Below are 26,946 nucleotides of genomic sequence, written 5' to 3' on the forward strand. Positions count from 1 at the left end.
CTACATGATATGATTTTTTTTAAAAGCAATATCTCTGCTCTGGATAAATCAAGGTCAAAATAAATGAACAGCTCAAGGTAACATCAGTCCTATTTGTCCTTGTCTTGGCATGGGGATGAAGAGCGTCAGCCAGTTGCGATGACAGGTGATAGATCCAAATTGCCAAATTTGTAAACATTTTTCCATTTCTAAGCCATCCTTAAAGGAAATCATATATGGGGGTCACACCATCCTCACGGTAGTCCAGAAGAGCAACCATGCCATCTGAATTCATGTTTTCACTAATAGAGAACTGCTAGTTTTTGAAATTAGCAAGGATGTGCTTGACTTGTTCTGCAGCCCCTGCCATAAAAGGCTTTATTCTTTCTGTTCTTCAAGTTTCCCTTTGATTGATTTCATATAACCTTTGATGCACTTCTTCTAGGCTTCTTTTGTGAAGCTGGTTTCCTGCAAATGATGGTTCATGACAATATCAACACCAGTGATTACTGTGCTTTCAGTATCTTCACCCTCAGGGCCTTCAGCAGAAGCTTTTCCACCAATAAGTAAGTCATCAAAGTTACCCTCTGTCCTATTGACCTTCTTCTCTTCCTCCAGGCACAGCCTGTCATAATTTCCCAGATTTTGTAGCTATCAGAGAAGATCTCATCATGGCTGATGAGGTACCAAAAATGATCACAATGACAGTTTTGCTTCCTCCTTTCCAATTTAGATGCCTTTTGTCTCTTCTTGTCTGATTGCTATGGCTAGGACTTGCTGCTGTGCTCAGAGGGAGGGGAGAGCAGGCGGAAAAGGTCTTTATTTTATTTTTAATTTCTGCCATCATATCATAAGTTTCAGAGGGCAGGGAACTTGTCTTTGTACACTACTAGTTCCCAGCATTTAGAATACCACTTGAAGGGAACATTAGAAGTGAAAATAAAATATTTTGTAGTATGGGAATTAAAAAAAAAATACCATTTGCATGTATTAAGTGAGTGAATAAAATAGTGTATATGTAACTAATAATTTAATTGTTCATTTCCTTTCTCCACACTAGACTGTAAGTACCTTGTTAGCACTAAAGAAAGAAGGCATTTGATAGAGTTATTAAATTAATTTTTAAAAAGTAAAAAAATGTTTAATGCACATCTATTTGTCGAAGTAACTAGAATAACTTGGAGAAACCATAATATCTTATACCATTGTTTTGGTATTTAAGTTACTGAAATATATACAGTAATGTTGATTTTTTTTAAAAAAAATATTTTTATTGATTTTTTTACAGAGAGGAAAGGAGAGAGATAGAGAGCTAGAAATGTCGATGAGAGAGAAACACAGACCAGCTGCCTTCTGCACACCCCCTACTGGGGATGTGCCCGCAACCAATGTACATGCCCCTGACCGGAATCAAACCTGGGACCTTTCAGCCTGCAGACCGACACTCTACCACTGAGCCAAACCGGCTTCGGCCAGTAATGTTGATTAATGATGGAGATATGTTCTGAGAAATGTTTCATTAGGTGATTTTGTTGTTGTGTGAACATCACTGAATGCACTTACACAGCCTAGATGGTATATCCTACTACATATTTAGGCTATATGGGATAGCCTATTGCTCCTAGGCTACAAGCCTCTATGGCATGTTACTGTAGTAAATACTGTAGGAAATTATGACACAACTAGAGACCCAGTGCACAAAATTCATGCACTTGGTGGTGGTGGTGGGGTTCTTCAGCCCAACCTGCGCCCTCTCACAGTCAGGGAGCCCTTGGGGGGTGTCCAACTGATGGCTTACACCCAGTCTGACATCCTTAGTACTGTAGCAGAGATGGGAAAGGCTCCCACCACTGCCGGCAGTGCTCACCAGCTGTGAGCCTGGCTTCTGGCTGAGTGAAGTGCTTCCTGGTGGTCAGTGCACATCATAACAACTAGTTCACTGTTCCGTTGATTTGCATATTAGCCTTTTATTGTATAAGATGTTAAGTACTTGTGTATCTAAACATACCTACACTTAGAAAAGTTATGATAAAAGTATGGCATAAAAAAAATGAAAATAAAAAGGTACACTTGTATAGGGCACTTCCATGAGTGAAGCTCACAAGAGAGGAAATTGCTCTGGATAGATCAGCGAGTGAGTGGTGAGTGAGTGTGAAGGTCTAGGACATCAGGGCACATGCCTGTAGACTTTATGTAAATATTGTACAGGTAGGCTACACTACATTTTTTAAAATCATTTTTGTCACTCAGTAATGAGTTCACCTTTGCTTACTGTAAATTTTTACTATAGAATATTTTTAATGTTTTTTTACTTTTGTGATAAAACTTAAAATACAAGCACATTGTACAGTTGTACGGAATTATTTTCTTTCTTTGTATCTTCATCCTATAAGCTTTTTCCTGTTGTTAATTAAAATTTTTTTTTTACTTTTTAAACTTTTTAAAATATATATTTTAAAGAGGAAGGGAGAGGGAGAGAGAGATAGAAACATCAATGATGAAAGACAATCATTGATCAGCTGCCTTCTGCAGGCCCTCTACTGGCGATCAAGCCTGCAACCAGGGCATGTGCCCTTGAGTGGAATCACACCCAGGACCTTTCATTCCACAAGCCAATGCTCTATCCACTGAGCCAAACTGGCTAGAGCTTTTTTAACTTTTTTATTAAAAGCAAAACACATACAAATCAGCTTAGGCGTCCACAGGGTCAGGATCATCGTTATCACTGTCTTCCACCTCCACATCCTGTTTTCCTGGAAGGTCTTCATCTGCCATCTCCTGTGATAACAATGCCTTCTCCTGGAATACCTCCTGAAGGACCTGCTTGAGGCTCTTCTTGAAGAGATTTCATTACTCTTTAGAAATATGTCCATGGTGGTTTACTTGTGTGTGGTTTTTTTAGTCATAGATTTAAGTAGGTAATGCACCATGAACATTTCTCTCTAACAATGGAAACCTTTTCGTGTGGGAGTCCATGCTCCCTTGCCTCTTGAGCTATGCATTCCTGCTCCAGTTCCAACAACTTCTCATGAGACATTTTTCTCAGGCACTCTTTAGTCATTCTCATCCACACCCAGGTTAAAATTGTTTGGCATCTCAATAGCAGCCTTGTTGATTTTTGTAACTTCCTCATCTTTGGCAAACTCTTTGAAGTCATGGTGAAACCTCTTGAGTGTCTTTTTCCATATGTCATTCATACACTTTTTGGTGACATTACCCCAAGTCCAAACAAGGTTCTTGATGACATCATAGATGTTGTAATCTTTTCAGAATTACATCAGTATCTTTCTCAGTAGCAACAGTAGCCTGAACAAAGGTCCTCTTCAGGTAATAGGCCTTAAAAATTGCTATACCTTCTTGATTTATTGGTTGAATCAAAGAGATGGTATGTGAAGGTAGGAACACCACTTTGATATTGAGATGAAGATTACCAATAAGAGGAGGATTTAAGGAATATCATCAACAATAAGCTGAATCTTGAAAGTTATGTTTTTCTCCAAACAGTACTTCATTTCACTGGCATAGCAATTAAAGAGGGTATCTTAGAAGAGGAGCTAGTCATCCATGACTAACTGCTCCTGTAGTGCCCTGGCAGTGTGTGCTTATTAATATACTCCAAGGCCCTGGAGTTATCATTGTGCCTGATTACAAAGGGTTTTAATTTGTAGCTTGCAACATTACCTCCAAGCAAGACTGGTATTCTGACCTTAAGAGCCTTAAAACCTAGCATTGATTTCGTCTCTTTATGGATGAAACTCCTTTTAAGTGTCTGTTTCCAGAATAGGGACATTTTTTCCATATTGAATATTTTTTTTTTTTTTCATTCAGCAAAAAGGATTTATTGGGGGAGGGGGTGTGTGCGGTGGGGAATGGGAGATTGCAATCCCAAATGTGTGGTCCAGGCCAGCCAAGTGGAGGTTTCCGTCCGGAGGGAAAGGAGTGCAGTACAGCCGAGAGCGGAAGAGGAAGCTAAGGGCAGGGGTCCGTCACTACCGCGGGGCTGGGTGCTCACTCCAGAGCCGTCCCCGCTGGGTTCTCCCGGCGACAGGGGTGAGAGCCCCTCCCACCCGCGGCCTAGGTTCACCTTTCTGATCTCAACGTTGACACCCTCAAATACCTCCCGGAGCCTCCGAGGGTCCCCCCAGGCTCAGGGGGCGCACCCCACAGCGGAAAAGCAGCCACGAACCCCTGCGCCTGCCCTGGTGTCTTCCCGCCGAGTGATACCGCCCCCCCCCCATCCGGGCCCTCACCCAGTGCCTTCTGGGTGCCCGCAACCCCCTTCGAGAACAATCGGACCCCCAAGAAGCCTTAGGGCTGCAGTGCGGGGCTCGCGAACTCGCGAATTGGTGAAGACGCAGCTCTGCCGGGGCGCCCCGGGGCCTCCATATTGAATATTTAATCTGGCAAGTTATTTTCTTCCACAATCAGTTGATCTAGAGTTTCTAAAAATTCTTCAGCTGTCTTCACATCAGAACTGAAGATTCACCACTTAATTTCACATTATCCTATATAATAAAAGCTTACTATGCTAAGTGTCTGGTTGTCGAGACAGCTAATATGTGTAATAAATCAAAGCATAATATGCTAATGATATGCTAAGGCCACTCAACTGCTTACCAGGACATGCACTGACCACTAGGAAGCAGACTGTCAACCAGTTAACCAGTTGCTATGACATGCACTGACCACTATGAGGCAGACACTCTGACTGGTATGTTAGCTTGCTGCTGGGATCTGGCTGATTGGGTCTGAGCAAAAGAGGCCAGACACACCCTTGAACCCCCTTGCGCTCCCTCCCTGGATGGCCAACCTCCCGCATCCTTCCCCTACCCCAATCATGCACCAATGGGGTCCCTCGGCCTAGCCTGTGCCATCTCACAATCTGGGAGCCCTCAGGGGATGTCAGAGAGCTGGTTTTGGCCTAATTCCACAAGCCAGGCTGAGGGACCCCATTGGTGCATGAATTTGTGCACTGGGCCGCTAGAGTAATAAATAATGATTCTTGAATTGTTTCAATCACCCAGAGATAGCAGGAAATTCAACATTGTAGGTGGGCCCAGCCTTTCTCTCAATATCTTTGTTTTGGCTGCGATTGTCATAGTACTGAGAGGGATATACTTCTGTGCCTGATCTTCAATCAGATTATTAGAAGTTCTCCATAGCTTATATAAGCCTTTCTCAAATTTTTTTATTAGCCTGATTACCTTCAATGAAGCTGATGTTCTAACAGTGTCTGTCACTTTGTTTTAGTTCTTCAAGATCATAGCCTAACTGGGAGCAAAAACCATCACAGACTTTTCACATTTGTAGTCCTAGTTTTATTTTCAGATCAGTCACTTGATGTGGCTTCTTACTGGCAAGATCAGCAGTGGATTTTGTATGCTTAGGAGCCACAATAAACAAAACAACATGAGGTTAAATCAAGCACAAGAGGAAATTATGCAATCAGGAGACACAGTAAACACAAGACGTATGCTCTTGCTAGCAGTATCACATGGCCTGCTGTTTTACAACAAGTAGGAAAAATTTACTCTAAAATTACAATAAAAAGTATTGTATAGTAAACTCATAAACAATAACCTAGTTGTCATTATCAAATATTATGTATTATACACAATTGTACGTGATTTTATAAAACTGGCAGCCTAGTAGGTTTATTCATTCCAGCACCATCCCAGACATGTGAGTAATGCATTGCACAACATTGTGATGGCCATGATGTTATTAAGTAAAAGGATTTTTTTAGTTTATTATAATCTTATGACTTACCATGTTTCATGGTTGACTGAAACATTGTTATACCATTCATTACTATAATAAGGTATTTAAAATTTTTATATTAAGAATCCTAAATCATTTTCAAAATACAACACGCATGCTTAATATTAGAAAAAGTTTCTTATTTAGTGTTTTTAAAATATTTGGGATTTTCTGTAAATAAAAAATGTAATGTTATCATCTAGCCAGTGTTGCTCAGTGGTTGAGCATCAACCTATGAACTAGGAGGTCAGGGTTCAATTCCCTGGAAGGGCACAAGCCCAGTTGTGGGCTCGATCTTCAGTGTGGAGCATGCAGGAAGCAGCCAATCAATGATTATCTCTCCTCTTTGATGTTTCTATCTCTCTTTCCTTCTTGCTTCCTCTCTGAAATCAATAAAGATCTATTTTTTAAAAATGTTGTGCTATCTAAACATATCTCAGAAAAGAGCTTAGCAAAGGCAGATGATTTGATGTTTATGAATCCATTGAGGTAGATGCCTGCTGTCAATTTTATAGGATGCTTTATTGAATTTAAATTATATTATTACTTTTCACTCTCTAAGTGTAGAATTGTAAATTATCTGTCAGTTGTTCTCTTACATAATAAAATAACTATGAAAGAGGTGAAACATGTGACTGTTCATTAGAATATAACATAAACTAATTTGGTTAAATGTGTCCTAAAAAAAACCCACAATTTAAAAATTTCAAAGCCACTTCAATTTTCTTATGGTCCAGATACAAGTCAGATGTGTAGTACTCCTACTTAGATTTCTGAGTTTTCCAGCTGTTCATATTCTTATAAAAACTTACACCTCTCTCAATTAAAAGAATTGCTTCCAGGAAAGGAGTAGTCCATCAATTTTTGGTTCACATGTTAAGACTTGTACATTCTTCACATGTTAAGACCTGTACACCATTGAATGAGAATAAATGATCATGGAGAGGTGAAGGTTGAGAGGATTTTGGAAGTAAATGTAGGTGCAAAGAAGATATATTTGGTAATATTATGAGTAAAGATCAGATATTTTAATGGAATTTCCTAGCTGGTGTGACTCAGTGACTGAGCATTGACCTATGAAACAGGTGACACAGTTAAATTCTTGCCTGGGTTATGGGCTCAATCCTCATCATTGTGTTTCTATCTCTCTCCCTCTCCTTTTCTCTCTGAAATCTGTGTGTGTGTGTGTGTGTGTGTGTATATATATATATATATATATATATATATATATATACACACACACACACACATATATATATATATTAAGGTGTTTATATACATTAAAATTAAAAATAAAATAAAATAAAAACCTTTGTCATCAACTTAGAAATAGAGACACAGAGGCAAAAAATCATATTCCAGTGTTGGGCTAGAATTTTTTCCAGGGATCCTTTCAGCTCAACATAGCAGGATACAACAGTAACACTCAGAAAACTATGACTTTTTTATACACCAATAATGAACTGACAGAAAGAGGGGGGAAAAATTCCATTTACTACTGTAACAAAAAAATTAAGATACCTAGAAATAAACTTAACCAAGGAGGTAAAAGATTTGTACTCAGAAAGCTACAGAACATGGAAAAAAGAGAGAGGAAGACATAAGTAAATGGAAGAATATACCATGTTCATGGATTGGTAGACTCAACAGCATTAAAATGTGCATACTACCTAAAGCAATCTATAGACTCAATGCAATCCCCATTAAAATACCAACAGCATATTTCACAGACCAAAAATAAACTCTCCAAAAATTTATTTGGAATAAAAAAAGACCCCAAATAGCCACAGCAATCCTGAAAAAGAAGAACTAAGTTGAAGAGAATCACAATACCAGATATCAAGTTATATTACAAAGCCACTGTCCTCAAAACTGCCTGGTACTGGCACAAGAACAGACATATAGACCAATGGAATAGAACAGAGAACCCATAAATTGACTCAAGCCTTTATGATCTCTCTATATAAAAAGCCAATGTCCAAAACTACTGGAATGACCGATCACCAACTGCTATGATGCCCACTGTGGTGGGCAAATTGGCCTGATCAGGGGGTGGGGCCGGCTGGCCAACCTCCTGTGGCTCCTCTCCCCAGCTAGCTCCACCCCCAATGGTCCCCCAACACCTTAATCAGCCTGAAGCCCCTCTCCCTGGCCAGCCCCACCCCTGATTGCACCCTGTATCCCAATAGGGGGCAGGGCTGGCTGGACAACCTCCTGCAGCCCCTCCCCCCAGCCAGCCCCACCCTCAATGGGCCACCACTACCCTGATTAGCCTACAGACCCTCCCCATAGTCGGCTCCACCCCCAATCAGCCCCCCCAACCCCAATCAGGGGGTCCCACCTGCCAATTGCCTGCGACCCCTCCCCCCTTACAGCCCTGATTGGGGTGGGCCATCTGGCCAACTTCCCACCATCTCCTCCTCCTGACAGGCCCAGCACTGATCTGCCCTGATTGTGGCCAGGCTGACTGGACCCCACTCATGTATGAATTTGTGCACTAGGCCTCTAGTTAATTTATATATAACAAAGGAGGCAAGAGCATACAATAGAGTCAAGACAGTCTCTTCAATAAATGGTGTTAGGAAAACGAGATAGATACATACAAAAAAAATATGAAACTAGACCACCAACTTATACCATAAACAAAAATAAACTCAAAATGGATAAAGGGCTTAAATATAAAATAGGAAGCCATAAAAATCTTAGGAAAATCCATAATCAGCAAAATATCAGACATATGTCATAGAAATATCTTCACTGACACAACTCCTAGGACAATAGAAACCAAGGGGAAAATAAACCAATGCAACAATGTCAAAATAAAAGGTTTCTGCACAACAAAATAAACCAACAAAACAACAAGAAAGCCCACTGCATGGGAAAATTGCCAATGTTATATCCAAAAAGGGTCTAATCTCTAAAATTTATAAGGAACTCATACATCTTGAGAGAGAGATCAGATGAGATCGGGCACGTTCAGGGTGGTATGGCTGTAGACAGGAACTCATACATCTTAAAAAAAGGAAGATAAATAATGCAATAAAAAAAAAAATGGGCAAAGGACCTGAATGTCTTTTTGAAAGAGGACATACAGAAGGTCAAGAGACATATGAAAACATGCTCAAAGTCACTAATCATCTGGGAGATGCAAATCAAAAGGACAATGAGGTACCATCTCATACCTGTCAGAGTGGCTATCATCATCAACCATTCAACAAACAACAAGTGCTGGAGAGAATCTGAAGAAAAAGGAATCCTTGTGCACGGCTGGTGGGAATGCAGACTGGTGCAGCCAATGTGAAAAACAGTATGGAGTTTCCTCAAAAAATTAAAAGTAGAACTTCCATGTGACCCAGTAATCTCACTTCTAGGAATACATACCAAGAAATGAGAAACGCCAATCAGAAATAATATAGGAACCCTTATGTTCATAGCAGCACAACTTACAATATCTAAGATTTGGAAACAACCAAAGTGCCCATCTGCAGATGAGTGGATTAAAAAGCACAGTGCAATACTACCCCGTGTGAGGTCCCTCCAGGTACAAGGTGGGCACCAGGGCTGAGAAGTGTGACTACCGCAGGGACCCCCTGCAGGGGAAGAAGGGCATAGAGAAGGATGGCCACCATCGCTGCCTGAGGTGCTTTGACAAGTTGTGCGCCAACACCTGTGTGGAATGCCGTGGGCCCACCGGTGTGGACTCCAAGGAGGTGCACTATAGAACCGCTGCTGGCACGACACCTGCTTCCACTGAGCCCAGTGCCTGCACCCTTGGGCCAAAGAAACTTTTAGGTGCACAGAGGACAATAAGGTCCTGTGCAACCAGTGCACCACTCGGAAGGCCTCCCTCAAGTGCAAGGGCTGCTTCAAGCCAGTTGGGGCAGGAGATCAGCATGTAGAGCACAAGGGGACAAAGACTGCTTCACCTGCAGCCACTGCAAGCAAGTCATCAGCTCTGGACGCTTCTTCGCAAAAGGGAAGGACTTCTACTGCGTGGCTTGCCATGAGCCCAGACTTGCCAAGCATTGCCTCAAGTGCAACAAAGCCAGCACATCTGGAGGACTCACACACCAGGATCAGCCCTGGCATGCCGAGTGCTCTGTGTGCTACCTGCTCTAAGAAGCTGGCCAGGCAGCGTTTCCCCACTGTGAAGGACCAGCATTACTGCGTGGATTGCTACAAGAACTTTGTGGCCAAGAACTGTGCTGGATGCAAGAACCCCAACACTAGGTTTGGTAAAGGCTCCAGTGTGGTGGCCTATGAAGGACAATCCTGGCACGACTACTGCTCCCGCTGCAAAAAAAAAAAAAAAAAAAAAAAAAAAAAAAAAAAAATGCTCCTTGAATCTGGCCAACAAGCGCTTTGTTTTCCATCAGGGGCAGGTGTATTGTCCCAACTGTGCCACAAAGCTGTAAAGCGACAGGAGCTCCTGTCCTGTAAAATGGAATTGAGTCTTGTTATCTGCGTCCTCACCCTCTGCCCCATACCATCCATTGGGAAAGAGCAGCCTTTCACCTCTTCAAAGTTGTTCCTATCTTTTCTTCTAGTTTACAGTGTTACTCAAATAAGGGCACAGTCGTCATTCTATCTAGAATTTAGCAAAACCATCTCCTCAGCGAAGTTAATTTTGCAATGGCTGCATTTAAAAAAAAAAAATGAACATGCAGATGGACTCTTCTGCATGCTTATCATAGAGCAGAAAAGAGCTAACCATTTAGCCGCTTAGGGATGTAAGCAACAAGCTTAAGAAATAATGGCCCCCACTGAGATACCCTTCGTGACTCAGCTGGGACCCACCGTGCCATCACACGACACATAAGAGTTGTAGTGGCTGTTTCAACTCGCTGCTCACCCTGTGTTCTGTGAGCAGAAAGGGAATTTACCAAAATGCATGGTTTATCTTCCTCATCAAAGCCTTCATTCTGTTCTTTTTGTGCTTTTGATCAACTAATAGTTCTAGAAAATTAACATTGGAACTTAGCTGTGATTCTGAACTGACTTTTCCCCTGTTCTAACATTTGAGTTCCCCGTGTGCCATGTTTTCCGAACGTTCCTCCTTTCAATCATGGAACATGCAGGTGATGTGGAACTATATGTAGGCAGATCTGAGAGAATGAGCCTGTTTCAGAGGAACATCGTCACTGTGCATACTTCTGAAAGCTTAACAAAACTAATCCAGCTGTCATGTATGTTTTTAAATTAATAACATTTTGTTTTAATTGATAGTGACAAGATTATGGGTTTGGAGACTTGCATGAAAATATTTTAGCCCCCACAAATGTTCCTGCAGTTTGAAATCATCCTATAGAAGTAGCCATAAATCTCTAGAGGTGTTTTTTTTTAAATATATTTTATTGATTTTTTTTACAGAGAGGAAGAGAGAGGGATAGAGAGTTAGAAACATTGATGAGAGAGAATCATTGATCAGCTGCTTCTTGCACACCCCCTACTCGAGATGTGTCCACAACCAAGGTACATGCCCTTGACCCGAATTGAACCCGGGACCTTTCAGTCCGAGTGCTGACGCTCTATCCACTGAGTCAAACCGGTTTCGGCAGTAGTTGCTGCTCTTTTGTTGATTTGTTAAAGAGGTTCACCAATGTCTCTTGTGATTCTTAGGGCTGTTCCTCAAGAGGTTAGCTTGATTTCTGGGGGAGTGGGAGGTCACCGTCCTCAAAGGCAGATTTCCATGTAGTGCTTACCTGAGATGCTGGATCACCTGCTTATTGTTTCTATCTAATTGTTATATTACATAATAGAATGAGATTATATCAAAGTGAACATATGATAATACATATTCACATTCTTGTAGCTATGGTTAGAGAAGCTGATGCCTCATTTCTACATTTTATCATTAGCTAATATCATCTAATGTTTCAGTATATCCTTGCAGAAATAAAAGTAGCAAATAAATAAAAAATAAAAAAAAAACTTATTGTGTGCTGGAGGCTAATTCCAGCAGGTCATAAATGCAAGAAGTTCATCAAAAGATTGATGGAACTTGGGGCTTCAGCAGGACTGAAGACTTACATATATTATTTATTGCCTGCTGCCAGACAGATGAGGGAAATTTCCCCAACCTGATAATCTTTTACTGTTTATCAAACTTTACCTTTGATATGTATATCTGCTTTGCTTTAAGGCAACATGTGTTAATAAAAAGCTAGGGGTCCAGACATTCAGGGAGCTTAGTCACTAGAACTAAGTTTCTGTCCCCCATGCCTTTTAAATTCATATTTCTTCTCTATCCTCTTCATTCATTTATGCACAGCCCCCTTTCCAGATTCTGAAGCCTAGTAGATGCAATTGTGCGCTTTATATATGTTCAGTTTATTGTAAGTCTGTTAGTAAAAGAAAATGTCTTTTTGTGTTCCTAGGAATGATAGAGATTAAAAAAAAAATAAGATTGGTGCTAGATTATGTGTCAGAGGATGAAAAGGCTAAACAGTGGGAGAAAGTGGTAAAAACATGGAAAATAGAAGAAATATTTCTAGTTCTATTTGTTTCTGTTCAGTGATATTTCCATACCTGGTTCAGTTTGTTTTATAATTGATTGTCATTTGTTTTTGGTTTATAGCACAGTATAACAGAATTAAGAAGCGTTTATCAATAAAAGGTATGTACTTTAGTGGGGGGGAAAAAAACACACAACTATTTTTCCCTTTGGGCCATCCTACTAGTGAATCTAACAAATATATATTAAATGTATTAAGCTATCCTTTGGTAGAGAAAAGATGAAGAAATAACTAATTCAGGAACTGATATTTAATTGTAGACGAGGTCACAGAAAAGACCACCCAATTTCTAATTACTTTCTAACATGAAGATGTGTGTGTGTGTGCGTGTATGTGTGTATGTGTGTATAAGCAAGAGAGTCTGGAGAGAGACCACGATTTCAAAGACCAACAAATGGTCGCCTTTAACATTGAGAACATGCGTTGCTGAATTCCAGTATGACCTTTCCCCTTTTCTGTTTCTTCATGCGCTGTTTCCCATGCATGCTTCCTCTTTATTGCCCTCTATCTGCAGTTGGGCAACTCTTCTCTGTTCTATCTTCTATGCAGTTTTAGGAGGGCGAAGGGATGATGGCACTGAGGTAGAGAGGGTTCCCAAGGTTTGCAGAGGAACAAAACTTAAAAAAAAAAAAAAAAAAAAAAAAAAAAAAAAAAGAGGGACCAAAGGCTGGGTGGGAGGCTTCGGACAAGCTAGGTGAAAAAATGTGGTCAGAACTTTTGTTATAAAGGTACCAGGCAGCTGGAGTCCACTTTCTGTAAAGAGCTCTACAGTCAGCTAACACCTGTTCTTGGGCATCTCACAGTTTGCAACCAAGTGAGGAAGAACAGCTTAAATTCCAGAAGAGAATTCAAAGATGGCCTCTTCGCTCTGTTCCAGAGCCTTCAAATTCACTGAGCTCTCAACAAAGTCGCCTTCCTCTGACATATACTGTATGCAGTTAAAATGCAGCCCTCAGCAAAAACGTTTCCACCTTGTATATACACACAGGTGTCCGAAGGATTCTTCTGGGAAAGAGCTCCCCTCAATCTAAACCTGTAGGTGGAGACACAAAAGAAAAGTAGATTACTGCCACCTAGTGGCAAGAATGTAGTCTTGTCTCAGACTTTCAAATCTCTAACGAAAGTGGGAAGGAAAACTCCAGAGAAGGGTAGGGCCCCCTGTGAGAGGAGACTCTCAGAAATGCCCAAGCTTCTCTCTGGCAAGAAGAGCACAGTGTGTGGAATGCTGCGGTAACTTCTCTAGTGGGTTCAGCAAAGAAGGGAAAACTTACACATTGGGCATCAAAGGAGAGCCATCCTCCCAGAGCCATGAGGAGCTTGGTTTCCTCTTAGTTAATCCAGTCCAGAATGGGGCATTGGAATGAGCAGTGAGTTGTTTGATGAATTCCTGTGGGGAGCAACATTTCTGAGTTGGTGTTGGAGTTCGGTAGGGTTGTTTCACAGATTCACAAAACAAAAGAACCAAAGGATATCTTTGACATCGTCTCCATGGTATTATAAAAAGGTTTACTGAAACCTATAGATGCTCCATAACCTGTCCATCAAAGGTCATGTATGGAATTCATGGCTAGGCTGGTACATAGGTATTCTCATTCTCAAACAAGGGCTCCTCCACCCAGGGCCTAAACCTGATTTATTTCCCTCTGAACCAATACACCACCTTAGCACACATCCATGAAAACTCACCAGATCATATGTGCTATTAATTATTAGCATCTGGGCATCCAGAGACAAGCAGTTCCCCCGGCTTGTTTCCCAATTAAATGAACTAGAGGAAAATTTGTAACAGTTTTTTTCATGCCAGAGCCAGTCTTGGGGACAAGGACCTAGGAAGTGTAGAATATATAATCAGTAGAGTTATGCCTGAGAAAAACATTTCTATAATTCATTAAAAACATTTTTTCTATAATTCTTAAATCAAGTCTCCCCTCAGAATTCTTCATAGATTATACCCAGACTCTGCAAATACTCCCCTTTTCTTGAAGTAAAAAAAAAAAAAAAAAAAAAAGCATTCTGATTTTAGTAGACTAAATTAGAATTTAGGTGGCTAAAAAGCAAAGCTTGGGCTGTGATGGAATTTTAGAATCTGCTCTACTTTTTTAAAGGTAAGTTTGGAATAATGGAAGTGAACATTAGGAAAATGAATACTTAATAGTTATTCTGCTATTACAAAGTATGCTTATGTGTTTTAAAACTTCATGTCTTTGAATAGTGGGTTAAGGCTTAAATACCAGGCCTCCTTAAAGACACTTGCTGTATATGTAAGTAGCCTATAGGTGGCTCTTGAGTACTTGAATTGTGGCTACTCTGCATTAAGATGTGCTATTAGTGTAAAACACAGGCATGATTTTGAAAATTTAGTATGAAAAATCATATGAAATAACCCATTAATAATTTTTGTACTGACTAGTGTTCAAAAACTATTTCACCTTTAGCTGCGTTGGTTCAGTGGATGGAGTGTCAGCTATAGACTGAAGGGTCTTGGGTTTCATTCAGGTCAAGGACAAATGCTGGTTTGTGAGCTCAATACCCAATAGAGGGCATGCAAGAGGCAGCAAATCAATGATTCTCATCATTGATGTTTCTATTTCTCTCTCTCTCTCTCCCTTAATGAAATCAATAAAAATATATTTTAAAAATAAAATAAAGTTACACTTTAAATAAAAATAAAGATGTTCTAGGCAGGGAGAACACTATATTGACATAAAGTGAGCAACTTAATTTTAGTAATATTTCAGGAAACACAGATGTTTCCGTTGCAAAATCCTCAGCGATATAGGAAAAACTAAATCCAGGAAATGCCGAGTTTGCTACAAAAAAGGTGTTAGGAAAGAATCTACATACTGGTGTCCGGATTGTAAGGTAACACTATGTATCAACAATTGTTTTTAATATATATCACACGGAAGTTGAGTTTTGAATTTTTACATCTATATTTTAATTTTTTAAACTCAATATTTCTATTTTATTTGTGTGCTTTTGTTTATTGTTCTGTAATTGTTAACTTTTTAATATTTTTATTGTGTATCAAAATAAAAATATATATTTTTGTAATCTTTATAATTGTTTGTAAAATTTATAATTTTTTAATTCGATGTTTCCATTTTTTTGTTGGTATTCTTTTCTATTTGTTTGTAATTTTGTATTTTCCTTTCTGCTTTAAATATAAATAAACAAAAAATATGTATTTCATAGTCTTTTCATTTATTTTAAGTATAAATAAAAAAATAATAATAATACGAAATTACATCCTCCGGGCATGACATACTGACACGTCCTGGTGAAAGAGTACGCGCCCGTTATATGTTGCATAATTAAAAAGGGAATTCCCTGGTTAACAGGTTGATACTTAAGAGTGGAACTCATTCAATGCCTCAAAGGAAGCAACATACTTCATTTCACACACTCTAACTCTCCTTATGACTAAAAGTATATGACTTAATGACATATTATAAGAAGGCAAAATAAATCAGGTAATTTCAATAACAACCTGAGTTCACATTGTTGTCTCTTTCTTATAGATGCTACTACCTCTACCTGAGTCCGTTTTCTAGCTGAGATCAATTCAATTCTTCTCATATAAACTAACTTCCTGGGCCCATTATATTTTTGTCTAATTTGAAGCATCTACCCAACACTTCCAAGCCAGTCTATCTTCATTGATTCCATTTAGATTGATGTAGTATACTTTAAGAAATTTTTCCATAGAACAAAGCTAATGCAGAGGTAGGAGTTCTAGGGACAAAGGACATTGTTTAGAAAATAAAAAAATGACTGAGATACATTGGAATGAAAGCAGATAAGAATCTGTGGCAAGGGATGAGGGAAGAAGAATTCATCCAGAAAAATCTCAAAACTAGAATTTTAAAATAGGAGAAGACTCTTATGAGGAAAACAAACTTAAATTCACCAAAAGTGTACTTAATGGAATCAGATATCTCAAGAATTTGAGGGAGGACAGGGTGGGGATGACAGAATTAGAGAACTTCTGGTGTAGAACATTATGAAATGAAGTTATAACCTTATGTAAATAGCTAGAGGCCCCTGCACCTCAGCCTGGCCTGTGGGGATCGGGCCAAAACTGGCTCTCCTGAGGGGTCCTGGATTCTGAGAAGGTGCAGGCCAGGTACCAGGCCTCTAGTATGGATAGAAGATCTTTGGTTAATCTCTTCCTCCCTCTCTCCCCATCCCTCTGAGATTCATCAGTCTGTTCCATGTTTCCATGCCTGTCGTTTCTACTCCTATGTTGATCGTCTGCCCTGTTGGTCAGTGCACATCCTAGTTACCAGGCAGATGGTCAAATGGTTGGCCAATCACTTAGGCTTTTATATATAGAGAGATGATACACATATCAATATGCCAATTTTGTGCCTAGAGGCTTTTCCAAAAGAGAGTTAAGATTAATTAGAGGATCTTCCAACCTCGTACCTGAAAAGTTTGCTGCTTTTTTCAGATCTTCTTGGAGATTCAGGTTCTGGTGAAGAAGTTCCATTTGTTTTTTGGATGTCTCATCCAACTCCTGGGTAAGGTTTGCAATCGTTCCCTTGAGTTTCCTCTGTAATTCAAGGGAAGCCTTTTCCTCCTGTTTCTGCGCTAAACTCTGTCCCTCCAGTATATTTTCCTGCTGAGTAAGGTTTGCTTGCTGTTGCTTTAGAAGATCAGTCACCTGGGATACTAAATGATAGCTGGATTAAGAAAGACTTCAATAAAAGTCCCTCCACTGGATATTTAATAAACAAAAGAACTAAATCAAATAATAATATTTTGATAACAGATAAATTGCTGGAGAATGACCAAAATTTACTAAAATGTTATGGATTTGAAAGTTCTTTGATATTCCTAGAATTTTTATATATATATATCAGGAACTGTCACAGACACTTGTGATTAAAAAAATTATCAAGGTTTTATGTCACTGACAGTTACATACATGTAACACACAAGTTACAAACAAATTACACACAAGTTATGCACAGTTACAAGTTAAAAGCAATCCCAAGATAAGTACCAATGGCACTAATAAAATGTAGACAATCTACAAATAGTCACCAACCAGAATTAATGACTATTAGCAGGAAAGTCATTAATCATGTACTATATTTGTGTCTTCATTCCTCTGTCATCTCTTTCTACATTTTCAGACTTCCAGATTTTATTCAAAAACTATGATGCCCCTTTTATTAAGAAACCTTCCTGCAGGACTATTTTAAGTGGCTGTGTCACAAGAGTCTCAAACATTTTTTTTTTTTTTTTTTTTTTTTTTTTTGCCACAGCATATTTTAGGAAGGGTGGAGATGCAATAACAGTTGTGAAATCAAACAGGCAAAAATATGTTAAGGGCCAAATATCTCAGTTCTAGAAGCTTGATGCTTCAGTACAAAGCAGTCTCCTTGCCTTGCAAGCCAAGTTTGAGCTTATTGGAAAGTAATCAGAGCCTCTGAGAAAGACTCTTCCAATCACCACCACTGGTCAAAGACACTTCTCCCATCATCAGGTAAGGCCTTAGTGTTACATCAATTGAAAAATAAATGGTTGTGACCATAAACAACAATTGAAAAACAAATAGCACTTGAAAAAGCCTTAATACCTGGACTAGAGAGCCAAAATAACTCAGATCTACAATCTCAATACACAGGTGGATGAGGTGGGTACTCGACATGATTTTCTTTCTTTCATGGCCAATTTCATTCTTTCATTTCTTTCTTCCCAAAATAACCTCTTTCCAAAATATCCATACAATAAATTTAAAGTATTTTATTAAAATGTTGTATTATTAAAATTTGTTTCCAGTTCTTAACTTTAAATTGGCACTTAATCATCTCTATTAAAACTCAACATGAGCTAAATGAGGTTTCTTTTACTTTTGGTTCTCTCAGATGATCTTGTGGATAATTAGCTTCAAATTATTTTTATTCTCATTGTATTAGGATTTATGAAGGCTCTGTCTGTGAAGTTATGAAAATTAATCAAAACAAAAACCTACAATTCATAATCTTCATTCTATGTCACAATTTGAGAGACTAGCACAATATACCCATTCATCTTCCCACTCACTCTAAAATAGAGTTTGCTTAAAATATATCTAAGTCAAGGTTGTTTATAGGTATTCTGAAACCAATTTACAAACCATGTTTATAAACTCTCATTTTTTCCCTCCATCGCTTCCTTGTGTCTGCACTTACATTGCATTGACAGCAATATGATGGACACCAGTAAACCCACACAAAGGATCCCCAGCGTCACAGCCACAGGGCACCACCAGTGAGAAGAAAGACAACGAAGACCTAGAATGACAGAGAATAGAATCAGAAAAACAAAACAGAAAAGATAGAAATAAGTAATCAAACCATTCTTTGGATCTTGTCTACTGGTATACCTGGTACTTTGCATTACTTACTTTTAGTCCTCTCCAAAGACTCTGCAAATGATGCATTATCCATATTTACAGATGAAAACTCTGGACAATTAAAGAGCTTAAATAATTTAGTCACTGCCACACAACTGACACAATTGAAGATCTAGGATTCAATACCAGATATTTAACTCTCAGTATCTGATTCTAAAGCTTATACTTTGTCTACTCCCCATGACAATGAAATTCTCAGTCCAGCTTGGTCTGATCAACTTGTTTTCAATGTAGACCAAATCAGTGTGTGCACACAAATGCACACACACACACACAGTGTGTCTTATAATAACATAACATATATACGAATATCTGATGTTAAGCAAATAAGCTTTAGTCAATTAACTGGTATTATCTCAAAGAATTACAGCATAATTTTGTGCTATTCAACTCTTCCTTAAAAGTACATCTTGAAACTGAGATTACTGGGCAAAGAAAACTAGAAATGAAACCTCAATATTCATTTGACTCAAATTAATGCCATGTTCTATACTTACACCAGCTGTGGCCCTATTGTTTTAAGAAAAATACTCACTATTAATATAGAAGCAAAATTATGTAACTCACATAGTTGTGTACGACTAATTATGCGTTCTACCACTAAAAAAGCACAGATATTTTGGTTCAGCAGGAAACATCTTATATAATGTATTTGGATTTCCCATTATGTGAGATAAATAAGGCACCAATGTTACCTTGTATATGCAAATGAGGAAACTGAAAAATTTAGTGACTTGCTAAGATCACACAGACATTAAGATCCCAACTTAGGTCTTTATCCAGTATAAACATGTAATGATATACATCAATCAATCAATGATCAAATATATTCACAAGATCTCTCATGTGTCAAAATCAATTTTGGATGATGTGAGGAGAGAAAATGGCAGTCAAATAGGCAGACCTTTTTTTTTTTTTTTTTTTTTTAATTGATTTCAGATAGAGGAAGGGAGAGGGAGCGAGAGAGAAACATCAATGAGAGAGAAGAGAATCATGGATAGGCAGACCTTTCTTGTACCTCCTCCTCCAAGGGCCAGAATGGAAATAAAGCTAAAGTGAGGAACATACACCTGGAATTACCAACGGAGGTCCAGCTGAGGAGACAGAAAACACCTGAAGACCAGTAGGAAGGGCCAAGTCCTGAGAGGGGCTGACCCAGCTGCCCTGCAGCAGGCCAAGAATGAGGATCACTACTGGAGGGTCTTTTCCCTCAGATGACAAAGGCCCAGAACCCAGTCTGGGCTCCACAGCTCGAAGCACCACACCCAAGACCAGCGGCCCATGTAACATCCAGCTGTGAAAGGCGGCAGAGCTATGGGCTGCAGCAGAGACCAGAGCCCCTAGACCAGAGCCAGTCCAAGAGAAAAACCTCAGTTTCTGTCTCCTCCCTACTCCCCCCAAACTCCCCCTAGAGTATATGAGTTTTCATTTGTAGCTACTCACCCAAGGCTTTGGAGCAGGGACTGCGGCGTGGACTCAAGGTGACTAAGGAGAGGGTAGAGTGGGAAGCAGTGCGGGGAGACATGGAGAAGCAACAGTCGGGAGTGTTGCCTTCCGTTACAGGCTCCCAACCCGAAAGGGCCATTTTTTTCCCCCGGAGAGAAGATAGCTGCTTCCAATACCTGAAGCTCTGGCTAAGGAAAAATTCTTCCCTAGGTGATATAGCCTGCCCCACCCTCAGGAGCCCTGACTGCCACACCCTGCAGCTTGACGTTTGCAAAGGAGAACACAGCAGAGGCCCTAGCCTGCGGGTCTGAACAGTCACAAGGAGTGTCTGTGACTGGGTTGGGGGTGGGGCCATCTGCCCCATTATCCCCAGAACCTGACTGGTGCCTTCCCCGCGTGGGAGAGCTGATGGAAACTCCAGATTTCCGGATTTCCAGCTGATCTCACTGGATTGCATACAAGGCTCTCTGCCCAGCCCAAGAGTAGTATTCTGAGCCACTCCCCGGGGAATAGCTCTGGGACAGTGACACACATTTACCGCTTGCCCTGAATATGAACAGCACCTCCCCCTCATGGGAGACCCAGAGGTCTAGATTCCTGATTCTGCCTAAAGCCCTTCCAGAAACAGATTTTTCAGTGATTAAGAATAAAGGCTGTCAAGCAAAGGCAGGCAGAGGCAGAGTCTGGAGAACCTGAGGAAGCTTACTGGCTCAGGCCTGCACCCCATGCTACTAACAAACCTACTTTATGGGACAGCTTGACCCCTTTCTGCATGCAACCAAGTCCCATGGAGACAGACATAAACTGTAAACTGTGTGTCACTTGGAACTTCAAGCAGGTCGGTGAAAGCCAACGGAGGACAGTTTCTGACAGTGCAAGTACCTAAGTATCTTCCAGGAAGCGCAGAATTGGCAGACAGAGCAGTCAATCAGTCATCAGAAGAACAGGATCCAAAGGGAGATCCCAGAAGGCACTAAATTCTGTTGAGATGAATAGCATTTCGCCTTTTTTTTCTTTCTCTCCCTCTCCCCCCACTCCCTCATTCAAACACATGGAGGCTAAATAGCATGTTATTAAACAATGAATGTGTTACCAAAACGATCAAGGAAGAAATAAAAATAAAAACTTCTGGGAAATAAATGAAATTGAACACACAACAACCCAAAATCTATGGACACAGTGAAAGCAGTCATGACAGGGAAGTTCATAGCATTACAGGTCTACCTCAAAAAACAAGAAAATCTTCTGATAACAACTTAAATAATTAGAAAAAGAACAACAAGAAAATCCCAGAGTAAGTATAAGGAAGAAAATAAAGATCAAAATGACATGGAGACTAAAATAAAAACAATACAAAAGATCAGTGACAGCAAAAGCTGGTTTTTGAAAAGATAAACAAGATTAATTATAGTCAGACTCATCAAGAAATAAAGAGAAAGGACCCAAATAAATAAATAAAAAATCAGAAATGAAGAGGTGAAGTAACAACTGACATTACAAAAATACAAATGATCATGCAAAAAATACTATGAACATGCCCAAACAGCATGGCTCACTGGTTGAGCATCAACCAGGAGGTCATGGATCGATTTCAGGTTGTTGGCTTGATTCCCAGCGTGGGATGTGCAGGATGCAGCCTATCAATGATTCCCTCTCATCATTGATATTTCTATCTCCTTTTCTCTTTGAAATCAATAAAAATATTTTTAAATGCTTAAACAATTATATTCCAACAAGATGGACAACCTGGACAAAATGAACATATTCCTAGAAAAATATAATCTTCTAAAACTGAAACAGAAAAAATGAATGAGAAAACCTAAATAGGTTGATAACTATTGTTGAATTTGAAGCAATAATAAAAATATTGATGAATTTGAAGCAAACAAAAGCCCTGGATCAGATGGATGGTTTCATAAGGGAGTTTTACCAAACATTCAAAGAACTAACATCTATACTCCTTAAACTATTCCAAAAAATCCAAGAGGAAGTAACACTTCCAACCTCTTTTTATGAGACCAGCATTAGCCTAATTTTAAACCCAGATAAAGACACTAAAAAGAAAGACAATTCTAGGCCAATATCCCGATGAATATAGATATTAAAATCCTCAACAAAATATTAGCTAATTGGATCCAGAAATACATTAAAAAATATCATACTCCGTGACCAAGTGGGATTTTTTTTAAAAGATGCAAGTCTGATACAATATTCTCAAATCAGTACATGTGATACATCACATAAACAAATTGGAAGACAAAAATCACATGGTTATAGATACATTGTATAAACAAATTTGAAGACAAAAATCAATTGATACAGAAAAAGCACTTAATAAAGTCCAACATTCTTTTTTAATAAAAACTCTCAACAAAGTGGAAATAGAGGGATCATACCTCAACATAATAAAGGCCTAATATGACAAACCTACAGCCAGCATCAGATTCAATGGGGAAAAAATAAAGCCATTTTCCCTAAGAACAGGAATAAGATAGGCATGTCTGCTTTTAACACTTTTATTTAATATAGTTCTGGAAGTTCTAGCCACTGTGATCAGATAAGAAGAAAAAATAAAAGGCATTCAAAATAGAAAGGAGGAAATAAAACTATTATTATTTGCAGATGACATGATGTTGTTCACAGAAAACCCTAAAGGCTCCACCAAAAAAACTATGAGATTCAATAAACGAATTCAACAATGTAGCAGTATACACAATTAACACCTAGAAATTTATGGCATTTTTATATACTCTCAGAAAGAGAAACTAAAAAAAAAATAATAATAATAAAAAAATCCCTTTTACCATTGCAACAAAAAATTTAACCAAGGAGATAAAGAAATAAACATAACCAAGGAGGTAAAAGGCTTGTATTCAGAAAAATACAGAAATTTGAAAAAAAAAAAAAAAAATAGGTAGAGGAAGATATAAATAAGTGGAAGAATAAACTGGGTTCATGAATTGGTGGACTGAGACATAGAAGCATGGAACAGACTGATGAACTCCAGAGAAAAGGTGGGGATGGAGTAGTGGGTAGGGAGAGATTAACCAGGGAATTTATATGCATATATGCATAGCCTGTGGACACAGACAATAGTCTGGTGAAGGCCTCAGAAGGGCAAGTGCAGGGTGGATGGGGTCAATGAGAAGAAAACACAAAGAGTACATTTGTAATACTTTCAACAATAAAGATAAATAATAATAAAAATCATTTCTGTTAGGCTCTATAGATAATGCAAACAAGACAGCAATTTTGACAGGAAGGAATATGGTTCATTTCTTAAGCTCCTAGAGTGTATGTGGCAAGTTAGCAGAGAAGAAGTAGAAAATAATTGTGTCTTATGCAAATAATTGCCTAATCCTACCCTCAGGGGCAAATAGCTGTGTAAATCTTTCAACCAACATGTTCCTTGGTCAGTATCTGTTCTATAAAGGTATAGGTGATCAAGTATGTCCAACATTCTTGGGTGTTTGGTGAAATTCCTGAATTTTTACAAGTCACAAGTTTGCTCCAGGGCAGGGAAGGCACATGTCCCCATTTACTGTTTTCCACCCTTTGTCCTGTCTCCTTGGTAGGTAGAGACTGTTCATCCAACCCCTTCTCAGAGTACTATTTTTCTAATCAGAAAGCAATCAGATCTTATAAAGTAAGTAACTGATCTACACAGGGTCTAAAAGAAGAATTTACTTCATAATTGTAGTACAAGTCAGGTACTCAGTATTTACTACATGAATAATGAATGAATGAATGAATAAATGAATGAATGAATAAGTGAATGAATGAGCAAATGACTACTGTTAACTTGCAGGTTTACCTATACATGCCAGTACTATTTTCTTATCAGGTTAAGTTCATCAGTGTAAATGTTAAATTATTCCATGTTCACACTTATTTTTGCTATTGAGATAAATTTATGTTTTGTTTATGAAAACATGTCCTGGAATTTCTTATCTAAATTTGTATGACTTCATTTGTATGAATTCCCTCTTTTATATTTTGTTCCTTTCTCTAAGAATGGATATAAAATAAAAAGCAATTTATGTAGATTGTCTGTGGGCTTAGGATTGTGAATTTATTTTTACTTAAGCAATTTAATCTACTGTATATATCAAACAAATGATAATTTTTCAAGACAGTGATATACAAAAAACATAATTTATACTCATACCGAATATTATTTTATCCACTTGGATAATTTATAAAATGTATCCAGTTTTTGCAATGCCTTAAGTGATATTATAAAAATTATCACTGCCAAAACCGGTTTGGCTCAGTGGATAGAGCGTCAGCCTGCAAACTGAAAGGTCCCAGGTTCAATTCTGGTCAAGGGCATGTACCTTGGTTGCGGGTACATCCCCAGTAGGGGGTGTGCAAGAGGCAGCTGATTGATGATTCTCTCTCATAGATGTTTCTAATTCTCTAACTCTCTATTCCTCTCTGTAAAAAAAAAAAAATCAGTAAAATATATTTTTTAAAAATTATCACTGAATACTCTGGGTGAATTAACATTTTTTGAACCATCTGATGCATTGGGTCCTGAATAAATGGAATATTGTAATACAATCCTAACTTTACCATTTACCAGCTGCATAAAGATGGGTAATTCCCTAGCTAATCCTCTGTAAAAAGAAGATAAAATAATAATAGTCTTAATCTCAGGGAGTGAAGATTTGGAGAAATAATGCATCTAAAGTGAATATCATAGGACATAGTAAATGATCAATAAAAGTTAGTTATCATCATCATCATCTACTACATCATCATGCAAACCACCTTAGTTCATTATTTGTCTTTATCATCTCCATTGTATTCAAGTTGCTTTTCTTTCTTTTTAAAAAAATATTTTTATTGATTTTTTTTTTATATATATAGCAAGGAAGGGAGAGGGATAGAGAGTTAGAAACATTGATGAGAGAGAAACATTGATCATCTGCCTCCTGCAGACTCCCTACTGGGGATGTACCCAGAACCAAGGTACATGCACTTGACTGGAATTGACCCTGGGACCCTTCAGTCAGCAGGCCAATGCTCTATCCACTGAGCCAAACCGGTTAGGGTTGCTTTTCTTTTAAGTAACTGTTTTTAATTCTATAGTTAAGTGCTTTAGCTCTTTAATTTTATATGAACTTAATTTACATTTTAAATCCTGAAATTTATTCACCCTCTCCTTACCGTTAGCTTTCCCTCCATTTGTCCCCTGGTCAGGTTGATCCTTCATAGTCTTGCTCTTGAAATAATCAAAAGTCATACCCAAATTCATTCCAAGAATGAGAAAGTCAAGCAGTCAAGGACTTCTACAAAGTAAAAATGTCTGAGGTTTTGCTGGAGTGTTTAAATAGCTACTGCTATCTAATAGAATGACTCAATCATTGGTAGGAGGAAGGGGAGGTTTTGCTTCATGTTTACTGACGCAAATTCTTGGGTTATTTCTATTGCACGAGGGGAAAGTGGTGATTTTGAGTGTTTCAGGATATTTCACTAAGTAATTTATGAAAGGAAAAACTGTATTTTCCAAGAGCATTAGAGGAGAGGAATTTGTACCCACTCTTCAGGCAAGGAAACTGAAACTCAGATTAGTAAGACACATTAAATTTGTGGGAAAGTGTGCACGTAGACCAGCAGTGCGATTCCAATGTCTCTATTTGCTTGCTTTTTGCATTGTAGCAGATTATCTCAACACTCTATCTTTTATAAGTCTCATATTTTCCTTTTTAATTTTGACTTTTAATTGGCAATAAAACAGGAATTCTTGAATTTATCACGTATGGCTCATACCATCAGCCATAATGACCTGGTAACCTAAGTGATTTTAGAATTTAATTAAGGGTACTATTCAGATAGTGACAGTATAGCACAGGAGCAGAGAAAACTTTGAAGTCAGATGGAGCTAGCTTCAAATATTTCCTTGGCTAATCCTTTGATCTATAATCTTGGGGAATTACTTAACAGTCTGAACCTTTGTCTTTGTCTATAAATTGAGACATGTTATTGGGATTCAAATGGAATCTTGGATGAAAATGCCAAGCTTTGTTCTTCAAGTACTATGATAATCCAATTATTAATAATTATTAATATCAATAATAGTAATATTCAACACAGATGAATTGCTTGTCAAAAAATTTTGTTTTATATGTTATTGACTTGACTCCCCATAAGGATGCCTATATGTGTTTACTGATAGAACTCTTACCTATTGTCCCTCTATAACTTCTTAACCATAAAAGAAAAATATTATGCTAAGAGAACTGTATTCTTGAGAAGAGGCCTAAGATTGAGCTAAATCTCTCAGACATTCTTCTCCATAATTCACCAAGTCCAAGGAGAACATAATCATTCATTTTCTTTTGGATCAATAGTCATGGGAAGCTCACATAAGCTGTCCAATATCTGGTGATGAGTCCTACAAATCCTTCAAACACAGTTCTTTTTTTTATTTAAAAAAATCTCCTCCAAAAAAAAAATATCCTCTCTACAGGTAAAATTACCATCATTAATTTCTTTTCTCCCCTCATTTTATATGTCTCACAGTGTATGCATTGATTTCAATTCTGTTAATGTGATTCCACCTCACCAACAAAATGACAAATCCTTTAAAAGTAAGGAGAGATCCCTTTTTATTGATAAATTCATTCTTTCCTACTACACTGGCATACCATATAAACTGTGCAATAGTTTGCAAAAAGTAGACAATCAATAGGTGAGGTTCTTAGCTATAAACACATACACAGCATTAGCTGGGTTTTAATTTAGCAAAAGTCTGTCTCAGTTATTTTATTTTGAGGAAGTGGAACTGAAGTCCAAACAGTTTAGGATTGCTGAATGTCTCGTCTCTATCAGATG

The 26,946-nt window shown here is 38.4% G+C and overlaps 1 protein-coding gene and 2 pseudogenes across 2 annotated transcripts; 1 reads left to right on the forward strand and 2 right to left on the reverse strand.

Annotated features, from left to right (window-relative positions):
• Positions 1–59: 59 nt before the first annotated feature.
• LOC118728627 lies at positions 60–2,852 on the reverse strand (annotated as a pseudogene).
• Positions 2,853–3,848: 996 nt separating this feature from the next.
• LOC118728631 lies at positions 3,849–10,382 on the forward strand (annotated as a pseudogene).
• Positions 10,383–12,052: 1,670 nt separating this feature from the next.
• Positions 12,053–25,419, reverse strand: OLR1 (oxidized low density lipoprotein receptor 1). Of its 2 annotated transcripts, none has more exons than XM_045587748.1 (6): positions 25,279–25,419; positions 18,437–18,538; positions 16,683–16,928; positions 13,941–14,080; positions 13,526–13,641; positions 12,053–13,287 (listed from the first exon to the last, which is right to left on the reverse strand). In XM_045587748.1, the coding sequence occupies exons 1-6, from the start codon at positions 25,364–25,366 to the stop codon at positions 13,143–13,145; spliced, it is 837 nt and encodes a 278-aa protein (XP_045443704.1). In that variant the 5' UTR covers positions 25,367–25,419; the 3' UTR covers positions 12,053–13,142. The 2 variants fall into 2 exon arrangements, with proteins under 2 accessions (XP_045443704.1, XP_036312241.1); XM_036456348.2 differs by lacking the exon at positions 25,279–25,419 and adding an exon at positions 20,104–20,366.
• Positions 25,420–26,946: the final 1,527 nt, after the last annotated feature.

Source organism: Pipistrellus kuhlii, unplaced genomic scaffold (genome assembly GCF_014108245.1).
Source record: "Pipistrellus kuhlii isolate mPipKuh1 unplaced genomic scaffold, mPipKuh1.p scaffold_m20_p_3, whole genome shotgun sequence".
Classification (NCBI taxonomy): Eukaryota; Metazoa; Chordata; class Mammalia; order Chiroptera; family Vespertilionidae; genus Pipistrellus; species Pipistrellus kuhlii.

Bases quoted from the DNA above. Each gene is read 5' to 3' on its own strand.
- OLR1 (XM_036456348.2), bottom strand. From the start codon at position 20,245: ATGGCCCTTTCGGGTTGGGAGCCTGTAACGGAAGGCAACACTCCCGAC. The intron at 13,642-13,940 runs GTGAGTTTTCAT...TGCTCCCCACAG, and splicing joins TTAATAGCACATATGATCTG to GAATTCATCAAACAACTCAC. The intron at 13,288-13,525 runs GTAAGTTTTCCC...CTCCACCTACAG, and splicing joins TCTCCTTTGATGCCCAATGT to GTTTAGATTGAGGGGAGCTC.